Source organism: Dermacentor silvarum, chromosome 5, assembly GCF_013339745.2.
Source record: "Dermacentor silvarum isolate Dsil-2018 chromosome 5, BIME_Dsil_1.4, whole genome shotgun sequence".
NCBI lineage: Eukaryota > Metazoa > Arthropoda > Arachnida > Ixodida > Ixodidae > Dermacentor > Dermacentor silvarum.
This window is the reverse complement of record NC_051158.1, coordinates 146,652,739-146,671,778: the sequence shown is the minus strand read 5'-3', so window position 1 is coordinate 146,671,778 and position 19,040 is coordinate 146,652,739. Positions and strand designations below refer to the sequence as shown.

At 42.3% G+C, this 19,040-nt stretch overlaps 1 protein-coding gene across 2 annotated transcripts; it reads left to right on the top strand.

Annotated features, from left to right (window-relative positions):
- Positions 1–9,743: 9,743 nt before the first annotated feature.
- LOC125945465 (uncharacterized) lies at positions 9,744–15,967 on the top strand. Of its 2 annotated transcripts, XR_007466909.1 has the most exons (4): positions 9,744–10,177; positions 11,129–11,214; positions 12,248–12,333; positions 14,985–15,967. XR_007466909.1 is itself a non-coding variant. In XM_049667210.1 (3 exons), exons 1-3 carry the CDS (start codon positions 9,892–9,894, stop codon positions 15,306–15,308), a joined length of 696 nt encoding a protein of 231 aa, XP_049523167.1. In that variant the 5' UTR covers positions 9,744–9,891; the 3' UTR covers positions 15,309–15,967. The 2 variants fall into 2 exon arrangements, 1 of the variants encoding a protein (XP_049523167.1); XM_049667210.1 differs by lacking the exon at positions 11,129–11,214.
- The last annotated feature ends 3,073 nt before the right edge of the window (positions 15,968–19,040 follow it).

Here is a 19,040-nt window from a genome sequence, read left to right as displayed (position 1 = left end):
ATCTACTACCTGTCCTGCGGCTGCTGCATCACATAATATATTTCTGTAGCGAGGACCTTTATGCCTTGGCTGGTGCACTTAACAGAACCACTTTTATAAGCACTGCTGTTGCAACACGTAGCAGTCAATGCCTCTATCACCTTTATATTCGGCAGTTTCCAGGCATGCACTAATGCATCACGCAACTGTAAACTGGCTACGAAGTAAAGCAACACATTAGGTCACGCAGTGTACAGTAAACAATTATTGTTGTCTTTTTCCAATATCCTTTACAATAAATCTACTACGTGTGCTGTTGCTGCTGCATCACATGATAATATATTTCTTTAGCGAGGACCTTGATGCCTTGGCTGGTGCACTTAACAGAAGCACCGTTATAAGCACTGGTGTTGCAACACGTAGCAGTCAATGCCTCTGATCGGATTATATTCGGTAGTTTCCAGGCATGAACTAACGCATCACGCAAATGTAAACTGGCTACCAAGTAAATCAACACATTAGGTTCACGCAGTGTACAATCAGTAATGATTATTGTCGTTTTCCAATATCCTTTAAAATAAATCTACTACGTGTCCTGCGGCTGCTGCATCACATGATATATATTTCTGTAGCGAGGACCTTGATGCCTTGGCTGGTGCACTTAACAGAAGCACCGTTATAAGCACTGGTGTTGCAACACGTAGCAGTCAATGCCTCTATCACGATTATATTCGGCAGTTTCCAGGCATGCACTAATGCATCACGCAACTGTAAACTGGCTACCAAGTAAAGCAACACATTAGGTTCAGCGCGCTGTGCAATCAGTAATGATTATTCTCGTTTTCTAATGCCCTTTAAAATAAATCTACTATGTGTCCTGTGGCTGGTGCATCACATGCTAATATATTTCTTTAACGAAGACCTTGATGCCGTGGCTGGTGCACTTAACAGAAGCACTGTTAGAAGCGCTGGTGTTGCAACACGTAGCAGTCATAGCCTCTGTCACGATTATATTCGGATGTTTTCAGGCATGCACTAATGCATCACGCAAATGTAAACTGGCTACCAAGTAAAGCAACACATTAGGTCGCGCGGTGTGCAATCAGTAATGATTATTGTCGTTTTCCAATATCCTTTAAAATAAATCTACTACGTGTCCTGCGGCTGCTGCATCACATGATAATATATTTCTGTAGCGAGGACCTTTATGCCTTGGCTGGTGCACTTAACAGAACCACTGTTATAAGCACTGCAGTTGCAACACGTAGCAGTCAATGCCTCTATCACCATTATATTCGGCAGTTTCCAGGCATGTACTAATCCATCACGCAACTGTAAACTGGCTTCGAAGTAAAGCAACACATTAGGTCGCGCACTGTACAGTAAACAATTATTGTTGTCTTTTTCCAATATCCTTTACAATAAATCTACTACGTGTGCTGTTCCTGCTGCATCACATGATAATATATTTCTATAGCGAGGACCTTGATGCCTTGGCTGGTGCACTTAACAGAAGCACCGTTATAAGCACTGGTGTTGAAACACGTAGCAGTCAATGCCTCTGATCGGATTATATTCGGCAGTTTCCAGGCATGAACTAACGCATCACGCAAATTTAAACTGGCTAACAAGTAAATCAACACATTAGGTCACGCAGTGTACAATCAGTAATGATTATTGTCGTTTTCTAATGTCCTTTAAAATAAATCTACTACGCGTCTTGTGGCTGCTGCATCACAAGCTAATATATTTCTTTAGCGAGGACCTTGATGCCTTGGCTGGTGCACTTAACAGAAGCACCGTTATAAGCACTGGTGTTGCAACACGTAGCAGTCAGTGCCTCTGATAGGATTATATTCGGCAGTTTCCAGGCACGAACTAAGGCATCACGCAACTGTAAACTGGCTACCAAGTAAAGCAACACATTAGGTTTCACAGTGTACAATCAGTAATGATTATTCTCGTTTTCTAATGTCCTTTAAAATAAATTACTACGTGTCCTGCGGCTGCTGCATAACATGATATTATATTTCTGTAGCGAGGACCTTGATGCCTTGGCTGGTGCCTTTAACAGAAGCACCGTTATAAGCACTGGTGTTGCAACACGTAGCAGTCATAGCCTCTGTCACGATTATATTCGGATGTTTTCAGGCATGCACTAATGCATCACGCAAATGTAAACTGGCTACCAAGTAAAGCAACACATTAGGTCACGCGGTGTGCAATCAGTAATGATTATTGTCGTTTTCCAATATCATTTAAAATAAATCTACTACGTGTCCTGCGGCTGCTGCATGACATGATAATATATTTCTGTAGCGAGGACCTTTATGCCTTGGCTGGTGCACTTAACTGAACCACTGTTATAAGCACTGCTGTTGCAACACGTAGCAGTCAATGCCTCTATCACCATTATATTCGGCAGTTTCCAGGCATGCACTAATGCATCACGCAACTGTAAACTGGCTACGAAGTAAAGCAACACATTAGGTCGCGCAGTGTACAATCAGTAATGATTATTGTCGTTTTCCAATATCCTTTAGAATAAATCTACTACGTGTCCTGCGGCTGCTGCATCACATGATAATATATTTCTGTAGCGAGGACCTTTATGCCTTGGCTAGTGCACTTAACAGAAGCACCGTTATAAGCACTGGTGTTGGAACACGTAGCAGTCAATGCCTCTGATAGGATTATATTCGGCAGTTTCCAGGCACGAACTAAGGCATCACGCAACTGTAAACTGGCTACCAATTAAAGCAACACATTAGGTTTCACAGTGTACAATCAGTAATGATTACTCTCGTTTTCTAATGTCCTTTAAAATAAATTACTACGTGTCCTGCGGCTGCTGCATCACATGATATATATTTCTGTAGCGAGGACCTTGATGCCTTGGCTGGTGCACTTAACAGAATGCACCGTTATAAGCACTGGTGTTGCAACACGTAGCAGTCAATGCCTCTATCAAGATTATATTCGGCAGTTTCCAGGCCATGCACTAATGCATCACGCAACTGTAAACTGGCTACCAAGTAAAGCAACACATTAGGTGGCGCGCTGTGCAATCACTAATGATTATTCTCCTTTTTCTAATGCCCTTTAAAATAAATCTACTATGTGTCCTGTGGCTGGTGCATCACATGTAATATATTTCTTTAACGAAGACCTTGATGCCGTGGCTGGTGCACTTAACAGAAGCACCGTTAGAAGCGCTGGTGTCTCAACACGTAGCAGTCATAGCCTCTGTCACGATTATATTCGGATGTTTTCAGGCATGCACTAATGCATCACGCAAATGTAAACTGGCTACCAAGTAAAGCAACACATTAGGTCGCGTGGTGTGCAATCAGTAATGATTATTGTCGTTTTCCAATATCTTTAAAATAAATCTACTACGTGTCCTGCGGCTGCTGCATCACATGATAATATATTTCTGTAGCGAGGACCTTTATGCCTTGGCTGGTGCACTTAACAGAACCACTGTTATAAGCACTACTGTTTCAACACGTAGCAGTCAATGCCTCTATCACCATTATATTCGGCAGTTTCCAGGCATGCACTAATGCCTCACGCAACTGTAAACTGGCTTCGAAGTAAAGCAACACATTAGGTCGCGCAGTGTACAGTAAACAATTATTGTTGTCTTTTTCCAATATCCTTTACAATAAATCTACTACGTGTGCTGTTGCTGCTGCATCACATGATAATATATTTCTTTAGCGAGGACCTTGATGCCTTGGCTGGTGCACTTAACAGAAGCACCGTTATAAGCACTGGTGTTGAAACACGTAGCAGTCAGTGCCTCTGATCGGATTATATTCGGCAGTTTCCAGGCATGAACTAACGCATCACGCAAATTTAAACTGGCTAACAAGTAAATCAACACATTAGGTCACGCAGTGTACAATCAGTAATGATTATTGTCGCTTTCCAATATCCTTTAGAATAAATCTACTACGTGTCCTGCGGCTGCTGCATTACATGATATTATATTTCTGTAGCGAGGACCTTGATGCCTTGGCTGGTGCACTTAACAGAAGCACCGTTATAAGCACTGGTGTTGCAACACGTAGCAGTCAGTGCCTCTGATAGGATTATATTCGGCAGTTTCCAGGCACGAACTAAGGCATCACGCAACTGTAAACTGGCTACCAAGTAAAGCAACACATTAGGTTTCACAGTGTACAATCAGTAATGATTATTCTCGTTTTCTAATGTCCTTTAAAATAAATTACTACGTGTCCTGCGGCTGCTGCATCACATGATATTATATTTCTGTAGCGAGGACCTTGATGCCTTGGCTGGTGCCTTTAACAGAAGCACCGTTATAAGCACTGGTGTTGCAACACGTAGCAGTCATAGCCTCTGTCACGATTATATTCGGATGTTTTCAGGCATGCACTAATGCATCACGCAAATGTAAACTGGCTACCAAGTAAAGCAACACATTAGGTCGCGTGGTGTGCAATCAGTAATGATTATTGTCGTTTTCCAATATCTTTAAAATAAATCTACTACGTGTCCTGCGGCTGCTGCATCACATGATAATATATTTCTGTAGCGAGGACCTTTATGCCTTGGCTGGTGCACTTAACAGAACCACTGTTATAAGCACTGCTGTTTCAACACGTAGCAGTCAATGCCTCTATCACCATTATATTCGGCAGTTTCCAGGCATGCACTAATGCCTCACGCAACTGTAAACTGGCTTCGAAGTAAAGCAACACATTAGGTCGCGCAGTGTACAGTAAACAATTATTGTTGTCTTTTTCCAATATCCTTTACAATAAATCTACTACGTGTGCTGTTGCTGCTGCATCACATGATAATATATTTCTTTAGCGAGGACCTTGATGCCTTGGCTGGTGCACTTAACAGAAGCACCGTTATAAGCACTGGTGTTGAAACACGTAGCAGTCAGTGCCTCTGATCGGATTATATTCGGCAGTTTCCAGGCATGAACTAACGCATCACGCAAATTTAAACTGGCTAACAAGTAAATCAACACATTAGGTCACGCAGTGTACAATCAGTAATGATTATTGTCGCTTTCCAATATCCTTTAGAATAAATCTACTACGTGTCCTGCGGCTGCTGCATTACATGATATTATATTTCTGTAGCGAGGACCTTGATGCCTTGGCTGGTGCACTTAACAGAAGCACCGTTATAAGCACTGGTGTTGCAACACGTAGCAGTCAATGCCTCTATCAAGATTATATTCGGCAGTTTCCAGCCATGCACTAATGCATCACGCCACTGTAAACTGGCTACCAAGTAAACAACACATTAGGTCGCGCGCTGTGCAATCAGTAATGATTATTCTCCTTTTTCTAATGCCCTTTAAAATAAATCTACTATGTGTCCTGTGGCTGGTGCATCACATGCTAATATATTTCTTTAACGAAGACCTTGATGCCGTGGCTTGTGCACTTAACAGAAGCACTGTTAGAAGCGCTGGTGTTGCAACACGTAGCAGTCATAGCCTCTATCACCATTATATTCGGCAGTTTCCAGGCATGCACTAATGCATCACGCAACTGTAAACTGGCTACGAAGTAAAGCAACACATTAGGTCGCGCAGTGTACAATCAGTAATGATTATTGTCGTTTTCCAATATCCTTTAGAATAAATCTACTACATGTCCTGCGGCTGCTGCATCACATGATAATATATTTCTGTAGCGAGGACCTTTATGCCTTGGCTAGTGCACTTAACAGAAGCACCGGTATAAGCACTGGTGTTGCAACACGTAGCAGTCAATGCCTCTGATAGGATTATATTCGGCAGTTTCCAGGCACGAACTAAGGCATCACGCAACTGTAAACTGGCTACCAATTAAAGCAACACATTAGGTTTCACAGTGTACAATCAGTAATGATTATTCTCGTTTTCTAATGTCCTTTAAAATAAATTACTACGTGTCCTGCGGCTGCTGCATCACATGATATTATATTTCTGTAGCGAGGACCTTGATGCCTTGGCTGGTGCACTTAACAGATGCACCGTTATAAGCACTGGTGTTGCAACACGTAGCAGTCAATGCCTCTATCAAGATTATATTCGGCAGTTTCCAGCCATGCACTAATGCATCACGCAACTGTAAACTGGCTACCAAGTAAACAACACATTAGGTGGCGCGCTGTGCAATCAGTAAAGATTATTCTCCTTTTTCTAATGCCCTTTAAAATAAATCTACTATGTGTCCTGTGGCTGGTGCATCACATGCTAGTATATTTCTTTAACGAAGACCTTGATGCCGTGGCTGGTGCACTTAACAGAAGCACTGTTAGAAGCGCTGGTGTTGCAACACGTAGCAGTCATAGCCTCTGTCACGATTATATTCGGATGTTTTCAGGCATGCACTAATGCATCACGCAAATGTAAACTGGCTACCAAGTAAAGCAACACATTAGGTCACGCGGTGTGCAATCAGTAATGATTATTGTCGTTTTCCAATATCATTTAAAATAAATGTACTACGTGTCCTGCGGCTGCTGCATCACATGATAATATATTTCTGTAGCGAGGACCTTTATGCCTTGGCTGGTGCACTTAACTGAACCACTGTTATAAGCACTGCTGTTGCAACACGTAGCAGTCAATGCCTCTATCACCATTATATTCGGCAGTTTCCAGGCATGCACTAATGCATCACGCAACTGTAAACTGGCTACGAAGTAAAGCAACACATTAGGTCGCGCAGTGTACAATCAGTAATGATTATTGTCGTTTTCCAATATCCTTTAGAATAAATCTACTACGTGTCCTGCGGCTGCTGCATCACATGATAATATATTTCTGTAGCGAGGACCTTTATGCCTTGGCTAGTGCACTTAACAGAAGCACCGTTATAAGCACTGGTGTTGCAACACGTAGCAGTCAATGCCTCTGATAGGATTATATTCGGCAGTTTCCAGGCACGAACTAAGGCATCACGCAACTGTAAACTGGCTACCAATTAAAGCAACACATTAGGTTTCACAGTGTACAATCAGTAATGATTATTCTCGTTTTCTAATGTCCTTTAAAATAAATTACTACGTGTCCTGCGGCTGCTGCATCACATGATATTATATTTCTGTAGCGAGGACCTTGATGCCTTGGCTGGTGCACTTAACAGATGCACCGTTATAAGCACTGGTGTTGCAACACGTAGCAGTCAATGCCTCTATCAAGATTATATTCGGCAGTTTCCAGCCATGCAATAATGCATCACGCAACTGTAAACTGGCTACCAAGTAAACAACACATTAGGTGGCGCGCTGTGCAATCAGTAAAGATTATTCTCCTTTTTCTAATGCCCTTTAAAATAAATCTACTATGTGTCCTGTGGCTGGTGCATCACATGTTAATATATTTCTTTAACGAAGACCTTGATGCCGTGGCTGGTGCACTTAACAGAAGCACCGTTAGAAGCGCTGGTGTCTCAACACGTAGCAGTCATAGCCTCTGTCACGATTATATTCGGATGTTTTCAGGCATGCACTAATGCATCACGCAAATGTAAACTGGCTACCAAGTAAAGCAACACATTAGGTCGCGTGGTGTGCAATCAGTAATGATTATTGTCGTTTTCCAATATCTTTAAAATAAATCTACTACGTGTCCTGCGGCTGCTGCATCACATGATAATATATTTCTGTAGCGAGGACCTTTATGCCTTGGCTGGTGCACTTAACAGAACCACTGTTATAAGCACTGCTGTTTCAACACGTAGCAGTCAATGCCTCTATCACCATTATATTCGGCAGTTTCCAGGCATGCACTAATGCATCACGCAACTGTAAACTGGCTTCGAAGTAAAGCAACACATTAGGTCGCGCAGTGTACAGTAAACAATTATTGTTGTCTTTTTCCAATATCCTTTACAATAAATCTACTACGTGTGCTGGTGCTGCTGCATCACATGATAATATATTTCTTTAGCGAGGACCTTGATGCCTTGGCTGGTGCACTTAACAGATGCACCGTTATAAGCACTGGTGTTGCAACACGTAGCAGTCAATGCCTCTATCAAGATTATATTCGGCAGTTTCCAGCCATGCAATAATGCATCACGCAACTGTAAACTGGCTACCAAGTAAACAACACATTATGTGGCGCGCTGTGCAATCAGTAAAGATTATTCTCCTTTTTCTAATGCCCTTTAAAATAAATCTACTATGTGTCCTGTGGCTGGTGCATCACATGCTAATATATTTCTTTAACGAAGACCTTGATGCCGTGGCTGGTGCACTTAACAGAAGCACTGTTAGAAGCGCTGGTGTTGCAACACGTAGCAGTCATAGCCTCTGTCACGATTATATTCGGATGTTTTCAGGCATGCACTAATGCATCACGCAAATGTAAACTGGCTTCGAAGTAAAGCAACACATTAGGTCGCGCACTGTACAGTAAACAATTATTGTTGTCTTTTTCCAATATCCTTTACAATAAATCTACTACGTGTGCTGTTCCTGCTGCATCACATGATAATATATTTCTATAGCGAGGACCTTGATGCCTTGGCTGGTGCACTTAACAGAAGCACCGTTATAAGCACTGGTGTTGAAACACGTACACAGTAAAAGTTATTACACCCAAAAGGGTGTAAAAAGGGTGTATTTTGATTTTAACACCCTTGCTTACACCCTTTGACACCCTTTTGTCATTATTTTACAATACTACACCCTATATATAGGGTGCGTACATCTTTTGCACCCTCCGATTGGCACCAAGGGTGTTTCTTTATGGTCAAGAAGGGTGTAAGTGACGCACAAATATGTATTCGTACACACATTTGTGCGCATGCGTCTTCGACAAAGGCTATATATAACATGCCCAGAGCATTGGTGATAATGAAGGCGCTTTATTCGGTAATACAGTGTTCAAGGCAATTCATGTTAAGTGTATCTATCGTAAAGTATTAAAATCCATATGTACTTATTGCAATCGGCTAGCTTTCATTTTCAATTTAAAGAGCATGCGGTAATTACAAAATTCAAGTCAGCCTGTACGCAAAATGCACCCAGTAAGTGCGAACTTGGTGAGCGAATCAAGTTTTTAAGATATTCCTTCGAAAAGTGCTTGCATGACGTTCTCCTTTCTATTTTTCGAGAAAAGCTTTTTGGTGCATATATGTGGAACACCAGTGCATTATGCGACACTATTCAGGTGTATATCTTGTGAGGCTGGTGCCGCTGACAGCATTTCTGTCAAATGGCTAAACTTCACATATTGTCTCGCTTCAATATTGAAATAACAATATGCCCTATCAAAATATTATCGAAAAAGTATTTTTATGGATATCAGTCCTCGTAAAATATACGTTCTAACATTGATAAAAAGTTATGACACAACTCATTATTTACCCGTTCATTACATGCACCAACCACCCCAAATTAGCACTACACTAGATAGATTGCAGTGCACTACATTGCAACACAGGGGCACTGGGGTTTGCCATCCCCAGTAGGAAATCGGACGCTTGTCTGGTTGACTTGCTTGCCTTTCCTCTCCTTGCTTTTTCTATCTCTTTGAACAAACTGCACTACTTTGTCGAAGAGGAAGCGTTATCCTCTTTCAGAGTTAAATAATTTGTCGAGCAATAACTTTACAGTTCCAGCAACTACAGCATAAACTGGAAAACGAAACCGAATCTGATTTGTTCTCCGTGCTCACAGAGCGCGTCACCAGGGGGCACCGTGCGCTGCGCCTCCGGTCTCGAAGGATCTAACAAGCGGTTGATGCAGCTGCGAATGTGTAGTCAGTAGGCTTTTATCGTTTTATGTTGTGCAGATTGTTAGTTCACCGTAAATATGTCTTGATTTGTACTCAAGAGTGGAGCAAGGCCCCAAGGAACAGAGATTGACGCAACGGGAGCGAAGAACAGAAGCGATGGATGGTTACGCTGGTTGACTCTCGGCATGTTCAAAATGGCGAAGTTCCGAATTTGTCGCTGTGTGACGTACGCGTGTGTGCTCGTGATGTGCCGTCATAGCGCGGGGATATTTGTGCTGAATGTGTTTCACTTCGTCTACAAAACTCTGCACGCAATGGCATCGAAGAAGTCGTGTGTTCAGGTGCACGTATGTGCATGCTTGGATACGGAAAGCCTGCCCTCAACAGTAGCGCTGAGCTCAGCCGTGTTGGCTCAGCGCTACCCCCTCAACGGATGTTCAACAGTCTACGTGCTCGTAACTTGCTCACGAGGTAAGCCCGTTGTCATCTTGTTTGTATGTGGTAAGCCGGTGTCGCGATCAGAAATATTGTTTAGAAAATGCCAGTAAATGGTGTCTAGCGGCAAAATGGACGCGTGAATGGGAAAAAGGATTACGTTCGGGGTAGATTATTCGTTGGCGTCACCTATTCTCGCACGGGCGCGTTACGTCGGATGGACATACTCACGACTGCGGCGCTCGTGCTTTATCAGTCATGCCGGATTATATAGCTTTCTCGCGCCTCTACCTTCAAAATAACATCACTGATTTTCCCGGGGGAGCAGTAGGGGCCGTAGTGGAGACCGGGGCTACTGTCCTGGAGCAGTATTTTCGCTCATGCCAGCCTTTTCGTATGTGTTAAGCTTCTCTGCAGCCTAAATTGTTTGCAGTTAAGGCTGCATGACATTATACTTGCTTGCATAAGTGTCAGAGCTGTCACCCGTTCGTCGTTGGCGCGAAGTCAATCGACGGGGTATACAAGCCGGTTGGTCGTTCCGTATGCTCTCCGTGACTTTTCAAAACATATTAACTCAAAGAAAATGCCTAAACTGCTCCCCCGGGAAAATCAGTGATGGTATTTTGAAGGTAGAGCGCCGTAAGGCGTGAGAAAGGTATAATCTGGCATGGCTGACCCGCAGGCGCGGGGATGGCTGTCCGAAATACCGCGCCTGTGCGCGGAGAATAGGTTACGCCAACGAGGAATTTACCACGTTTGATCTACATGGTAGTGCGGTCCCCTCGATCGCGATCGAAATTTTCTGTGTGACGATTATAACCTCTTGGTTTGTGATTGCTATATTCAGCACATTTATAAAACAAAGATATTGTTGAATCAAAGGTAAACAGAGGTTTTACAAGTAAAAAAGAACATGAATTTTGTGCAATTGTATTGCACATATCCGTGTGATCATTGAAGCTAACACGAATTGTCATCTGTTTACAGACCTCCTTGCTGTTGCAACTCTGAGGACAATTGCTTCAAATGGGAAGGAACAACCAGCACTGCCAGCGCTATTTGTACATGAGGACGTATGTTCCTTCACATTTTTGTTAATGAAATCGGATCTAAACAATGCTGTAATTCCTCAAATGGCTTCAATCGTAGAAACAGTTTGGCGACTGTATAAAGATCCAGATGCTTTTTTTTTATGTGAACATGTTACCTAATTTCACCACCTATTTATTCATTTTTATTTATTCATGCTACCGGCAAAGGCCCTCACAGGGAGTGTATTACATGGGGGGGGGGGGGGGCGATACAATCATTAATAAGTGCTGTACATATTAGGAAGAACAACAACAATACATGTATAAATAATAAAAAAACAGCAATTAAATCATAAGTCAATATACAAAATGTACGGATGAACAAATGAACAATCTTGAACTGCTCTTGCACTCGATGTGAGGAGCATCTATGCTGCAAAAATGACCTTGCTTGGATGACACGGGTTATTCGAATAATGCTGGGTTGTGTTAAGCTTCTCTACAGCCTACATTGTTTGCAGTTAAGGCTGCATGACATTATACTTGCTTGCATAAGTGTCACAGCTGTCACCCGTTCGTCGTCGGCGCGAAGTCAATCGACGGGGTATACAAGCCGGTTGGTCGTTCCGTCTGCTCTCCGTGACTTTTCAAAACATATTAACTCAAAGAAAATGCCTAAACTGCTCCCCCAGGAAAATCAGTGATGGTATTTGGAAGGTAGAGCGCTGTAAGGCGTGAGAAAGGTATAATCTGGCATGGCTGACCCGCAGGCGCGGGAATGGCTGTCCGAAATACCGCGCCTGTGCGCGGAGAATAGGTTACGCCAACGAGGAATTTACCACGTTTGATCTACATGGTAGTGCGGTCCCCTCGGTCGCGATCGAAATTTTCTGTGTGACGATTATAACCTCTGGCTTTGTGATTGCTATATTCAGCACTTTTATAAAACAAAGATATTGTTGAATCAAAGGTATACAGAGGCTTTACAAGTAAAAAAGAACAAGAATTTTGTGCAATTGTATTGCATATGTCTGTGCGACCATTGAAGCTAACACGAATTGTCATCTGTTTACAGACCTCCTTGCTGTTGCAACTCTGAGGACAATTGCTTCAAATGGGAAGGAACAACCAGCAGTGCCAGCGCTATTTGTACATGAGGACGTAAGTTCCTTCACATTATTGTTAATGAAATCAGATCTAAACAATGCTGTAATTCCTCAAATGGCTTCAATCGTAGAAACAGTTTGACAACTGTATAAAGATCCAGATGGTTTTTTTTTATGTGAACTGGCATGCTACCTAATTTCACCAGCTATTTATTCATTTTTATTTATTCATGCTACCGGTAAAGGCCCTCAAAGGGAGTGTATTACATAGGGGGGGGGGGGAGGCGATACAAAGATTAATAAGTGCTGTACATGTTAGGAAGAACAACAATACATGTATAAATAATAAAAACGGCAAATAAATCATAAGTCAATATACAAAACGTAAGGATGAACAAACGAACAATTTTGAACTGCTCTTGCGCTCGATGTGAGGCGCATCTATGCTGCAAAAATGACCTTGCTTGGATTACACAGGTTATTCGAATAATGCTGGGTTGTGTTAAGCTTCTCTACAGCCTACATTGTTTGCACTTAAGGCTGCATGACATTATACTTGCTTGCATAAGTGTCATAGCTGTCACCCATTCATCGTCGGCGCGAAGTCAATCGATGGGGTATACAAGCCGGTTGGTCTTCCGTACTCAAGCGAACAGAGTGAAAGAGTCAGAGTCGGGAGCAAACAAAAAAACAGATATTTATCGCCAGATAAGTATACACAAATAATAAAATAAAATAATAAAAAAGACACAATACAAACACACCTGGGGCGCTATAACGTAAAATGATTCCAAACAGTTTTGATTGCAAACTCCTGATGTCAAATTTACATAACCACCGATGCAAGCATCGGGCGGTGACCCGCAGCGATGTCTGAACAACTCAATCAAGCACTCTCCTCGTTTATAGGAGGTCACCTTTCTTTGTTCGCTTTGAAAACCAATGACATTGCTAATACTCAGCGGTTTTTCTTATCTAATTGGCTGACAAGAGGAGCACGCTCTAGTGGAGAGGGTTTCGATGGGGCCGAGCCAGCACAGTGAAAATAGATAACCGCATGAAGAGGGTGGTGCCAGCTTCTCCGATTGGTCCGCTTCGCCTTACTTAGCTTGCGGTGGCTGGTCGAAAATCGCGGCAACGTGCAATGGCAGAATAAGAATGCCGCTAAAACGGATCCTCGGCAAGGAAGAGTTGGCAGAGCGATGTATGCATGGCGAAAAGGCTCGATAACGGACACTCATACACAAAAATGTTTATCATGCGCAAATAATTACATGCTCACTGGCAGGTACGAGTAGCGAGAGCCTGAGTGATTCGCGGGCAGCCATCTTTTATTCCTTTCGGAATGGGGCAGTCTGTGGCTATTAAGAGAAATTTTCCGTTTTATTCGGCATAATTCACTTTTTTCGCATACACGTCACTTTGATGTGGTGAGTTTTCGCAGTTTTGTGAGGTCGCGTGACAGATAGGCGAAGTGGCCGTATCCAGAAAACATTGGATAATAGCAGAGAGCTAATGGTGAAAAGGCGTCGAATCAGGAATGATTATTTTCTTTTGTGCGGTTTAATCATGCATAATCAGTGTGTACACGTTATATCAGATGGGGAGCTGTTGCGGTTTTCGTGACGTGACGTGATAGACAGGCGAAGTTGGGAGTGGCTTGAAAATGTTTTGACCAATCGTGGAGGCTGATTGCAGAAATTGGAATCAAAACAGTTGGAATCTTTTTACGTTATAGCGCCCCTGAAACACAATGATGACGGAGAAATGTGATGAGCAATTAACAATACATATACATATGAAACAGGGCTCGGATCAAATAAACAAGAATAACACATAACAGCATTTCACTAAAATAATGTTCAAAAGAAAACAACGATGTCATACGCGTGGTAGGGCAGCAGCAAGACCATAAACCGTGAAGTCGACGCGCGAAGCTTTTCGGAAGAATGCTGTCGGGCCGATCTTGCTGAGGTGGCTGCAATTGCTGGGCTGGATTTCCCGGGAGTCTAGAATTGACGTCTTCTCTCAAGCAGGTTGAGCTAACTTAAGGCGATCTACCGTGAGCTTCGTTGGAGACGTTGGTTTGTAGTCTCGTACGTCAACTAGTTCCTCGAAATTCCGACGTGGCCAGGCCGCCCAGGAGATACTGGACGGCACTAGCCCCCTGATGGCTTCTCAGCAGCACATAGGTTCAGCTTCTAGACTAATTAGCTGGGACCAAAACATGCGCTTAAATAGCCTCTCCTTTCTCTAGTTCCCTATGTAGGGGAACTGCCGGTATGCAGAGTTCACCTAATTAATTCATGACTCCCCCCAAAAGGTTGGCCGTGCCCCTTTCAGCATGGACGAAGGATGGTAGATTGCCCTCTCTCCAAGGTCGAGCCCCGGCACTGCATGCACCACACGGACGCACACCTCTAGGTCCGTTAATCGGCGTGTCGATGTCTCGAAACGAGATGCCACCCCGTGGGGCCACAACATTTTTGACGTCCGGTAATCGGCCTGTCGCCTTCTCGAAATTATACGCCGCACAGTGAGGACACGACGTTTTTTTTTGGCGGCCGTTAATTGGCGTCAAAACCACTCGAAATCTCTCGAAAATATGCCGCTCCGTGACAAGCATAGCAACCCCTTTATATTGTGCTTACACAAAAGCATTAATATACTTTCATGATCAGTAAGCTTTCTTTGTTGTCATTGCAGGACGAGAGGGTTCCACTCACCCCCTGTGTGGTGTATTCTGGCCACAACCTGGAACAGGCAGAGTTTCTCCACCTCTGTGTCGACAAGGAGCGGCTGTTCATGGTCAAAAATGCGGAGGAAGGGGTCATCGCAATCATGAGTGCATTTTTTGTATTGAACATAGTATATGGGCCTAAATACTTCAACACCAGTGCAGTACTGGAACGATTGTTTTTTGGTTTGAATGTAATAATGCCAAGTGGTTGTTACAAAGTTTGTGAACAGAGTTGTGCAGGCAATGCGAAACTGAGGTTCATGTATGTTACCATACGAATGCTAGCCTGACAATTTTGTGCAATAGCTTGAGCAATAGTTTTGTGCAATTTTTAATGTATCATTTTCTTTCTTTTTGATCACGATAATAGCATGATCCAGTGACTTCTTCCGCTGCTTGTGCCAACCACCTATAGACTGCACCTTTTTTTGTTCTGATGACTTGACAGACAATGTAATAGTGCCCAAGTGTAGGTCAGCAAAAAACAAACGTGGTGTACTGTAGTCTGCATGTACTTATCGAAAACGTTGCTGGGTGTTGCTATGTGCTGAAAAGATTACAATACGTCTAGTTCTAATGAGGTCTGCCTTAACATTAATGTGTGTGAAACAATTGTCAGCAGTTTTATACAAAGATTATAGCTTGCTTGCTCTTCCTTAACATAGTTTGTTTATGAAACCTATTTGCCAGCCAGGGAACAATGTCCCAGCTTATAAGTACTGCATGATACAACTGTTAACGTTTGTATTCCCTTATAGGGCACATCAACACTGGCAGGCAGTGCTCAACTTTTCGTAACATGCTGCTTGGTCAATATTTTATATTTTGCGCATGTGTTGCATTGTGTAACCTACCCAATACAAGTGAAAGTTTTTGTGGTTTGACTGTCCTTTTATGAACTATGTTTTATGTTTATTATGTACAACTTAGCAGCTGAGGCCTGACATACTAGTCAAAACGCAGCAGAGTATCCAATTTTTATAAGGTTTTACAAGGTTTATACAAGTTTTGGATTGTAAAACAATGTTGCGTGGAACAGTTATCAGGCTGAAGCACTGTTGCAATGTCATGAATACCGGCAGCCTTTGCTTAACCTTTATGAATCTGCTGGCAGGCTGTAGTATCTTTAGCTCGTTTATTTTTTGTACATGTGTTGCCAATGCCTCATCCGAGTGAAAGCTAGTCGCTTATATACTACATATACTGGTGTTTCTACAAAGAATTTACGTAATATTTAAAAATAGCCGTTCTGAAGTACAAGGACGGCTCGTTAGAAGACAGCAATGCTGTCAGTGGTGCCGACCATGGGTGGATGGGTGATATCAGGTAATTAGTTGCTAATTAACAATCTAATATATCTTACTTTTAGTTTCAGCAGACTCATTGTAACCAGGAAATTAAAGCAAGCTCTCTGCACAAGACATGTGAACTTTTGGATCTGGAAAAATACAATTACCCGCAGAACTGTGGCGTGATGAATTTAGGCTGTCTGAGCACGCGAAACTGAAACTGAGATGCTGCTGAAACTCAAGGCAACATTTTGCTTACGTCGCCCAGCAGCGGGCTACCAGCACACTGCACGAATCCCTATTGCTGCCCACTGTTGGGTGACGTGAGCAGAACGCCCCCTCGAAGGGCGCGTCTTTGTGCTCACTGTAGCCTCGGGTACAGTTTCGCGTGCTGTGATAGCCAAAGTTCATCGTGCTGCAGTTGTGTGGGTAATTGCATTTTTTCCAGATTCTAAAGTCTATATGTGTTGTGCAGAGAGCTTGCTTCAATTTCTCGATTACGATGAGTCCACTCAAACTAAAAATAAATGTATTTAATTTTTGTTATTTAGCAACTAATTACCATGTATCACCCATAACCACGTGGTCGACACTGCTGGTGGCATGTCTCCAAAGGAACCGTTGTTTTATTTCAGAACGGCTGTTTTTAAATATCAGCAATGTGTTTGTAGAAACACCCTTACAGAGTTGTGTGATATTACTGTTGAACAAATCTTATTGTGTACTCAGGTGAAATATGCACAGATGAAGAGCAGATATATACGTGGTGTCACCTCTATTAATGTACTATAATTTTTTTGTGTGAAGGCCACCACACAGTTTTTTTTTGCAAATGGCTGCTCTGCTTTTACTCACTCGTACTCTCTCACTTGTACTCAGTATACACGTATATTATACCACAGATATACTGTGATCCATGTGAATTACTGTGATCAGTTGCAAACTATATATTGTTAACTGCAGTGATACTTTACAAATAATGTTTGTATTTTATTGCTCCTTGTATGAAATACAATAAAGTTCATTATCATTTTCTTTTCAAATTGTTACATATAGGTCTCATATATATGCTTCACCATTTAGTTAAGCTTTGCATTTTTGTACGAATGCAGCAGTGACTTTTTTGCATGTCCATGGAGTGAAGCAGAATACATATTAGCCAGAGATCTAAGACATGCTAAATGTGATGTTTTTGTGTGTGTGTAGTGCATGTGTACGATACGTATAACTTGTGTTTGAATTGTATAGCTTGAGCAGATTTAAAAGAAAAAGTTATACATCTCCGATGACTGAGACCATGATGCATATTGAACGCCTGCATGAGACAACATGCACTTTTCAAAGCACGGCTCATGGAATAATATTTTAAATCTCCACATGCATTATACATATATATTGTTTAAATATAATTTAACTTTAAAAAAAAACTAAGTTCAGGCAACTGTAAGCAATATACCATAGGTCTCATTCATCTATAAAGTGTTCCACTTTAAAGTTCGGTTCAATCTATTTGACATCTGGTACAGGGGCTGTACACCCATCTGGCACCCTCCACAGTGGGTGTTAAATAAGGAAAATAAATGAAGGGTGTAGCTGCCACCCTTCGGTTGGGGTGTTATCACAACACCCTACAGTTTCTTTACATGGGCACCCTTGTTTTAGGGTGTGCCGAAAAGGCACCTTGTAAAATAGGTGCTAACTTACACCCTTAGGGTGTCGTCTCTGCGACAAGCCTATTTACACCCTTCTGGGTGTAAAAACTTTTACTGTGTAGCAGTCAATGCCTCTGATCGGATTATATTCGGCAGTTTCCAGGCATGAACTAACGCATCACGCAAATTTAAACTGGCTAACAAGTAAATCAACACATTAGGTCACGCAGTGTACAATCAGTAATGATTATTGTCGTTTTCTAATGTCCTTTAAAATAAATCTACTACGCGTCTTGTGGCTGCTGCATCACAAGCTAATATATTTCTTTAGCGAGGACCTTGATGCCTTGGCTGGTGCACTTAACAGAAGCACCGTTATAAGCACTGGTGTTGCAACACGTAGCAGTTAATGCCTCTGATAGGATTATATTCAGCAGTTTCCAGGCACGAACTAAGGCATCACGCAACTGTAAACTGGCTACCAAGTAAAGCAACACATTAGGTTTCACAGTGTACAATCAGTAATGATTATTCTCGTTTTCTAATGTCCTTTAAAATAAATTACTACGTGTCCTGCGGCTCCTGCATCACATGATATTATATTTCTGTAGCGAGGACCTTGATGCCTTGGCTGGTGCCTTTAACAGAAGCACCGTTATAAGCACTGGTGTTGCAACACGTAGCAGTCATAGCCTCTGTCACGATTATATTCGGATGTTTTCAGGCATGCACTAATGCATCACGCAAACGTAAACTGGCTACGAAGTAAAGCAACACATTAGGTCACGCGGTGTGCAATCAGTAATGATTATTGTCGTTTTCCAATATCATTTAAAATAAAATACTACGTGTCCTGCGGCTGCTGCATCACATGATAATATATTTCTGTAGCGAGGACCTTTATGCCTTGGCTGGTGCACTTAACTGAACCACTGTTATAAGCACTGCTGTTGCAACACGTAGCAGTCAATGCCTCTATCACCATTATATTCGGCAGTTTCCAGGCATGCACTAATGCATCACGCAACTGTAAACTGGCTACGAAGTAAAGCAACACATTAGGTTGCGCAGTGTACAATCA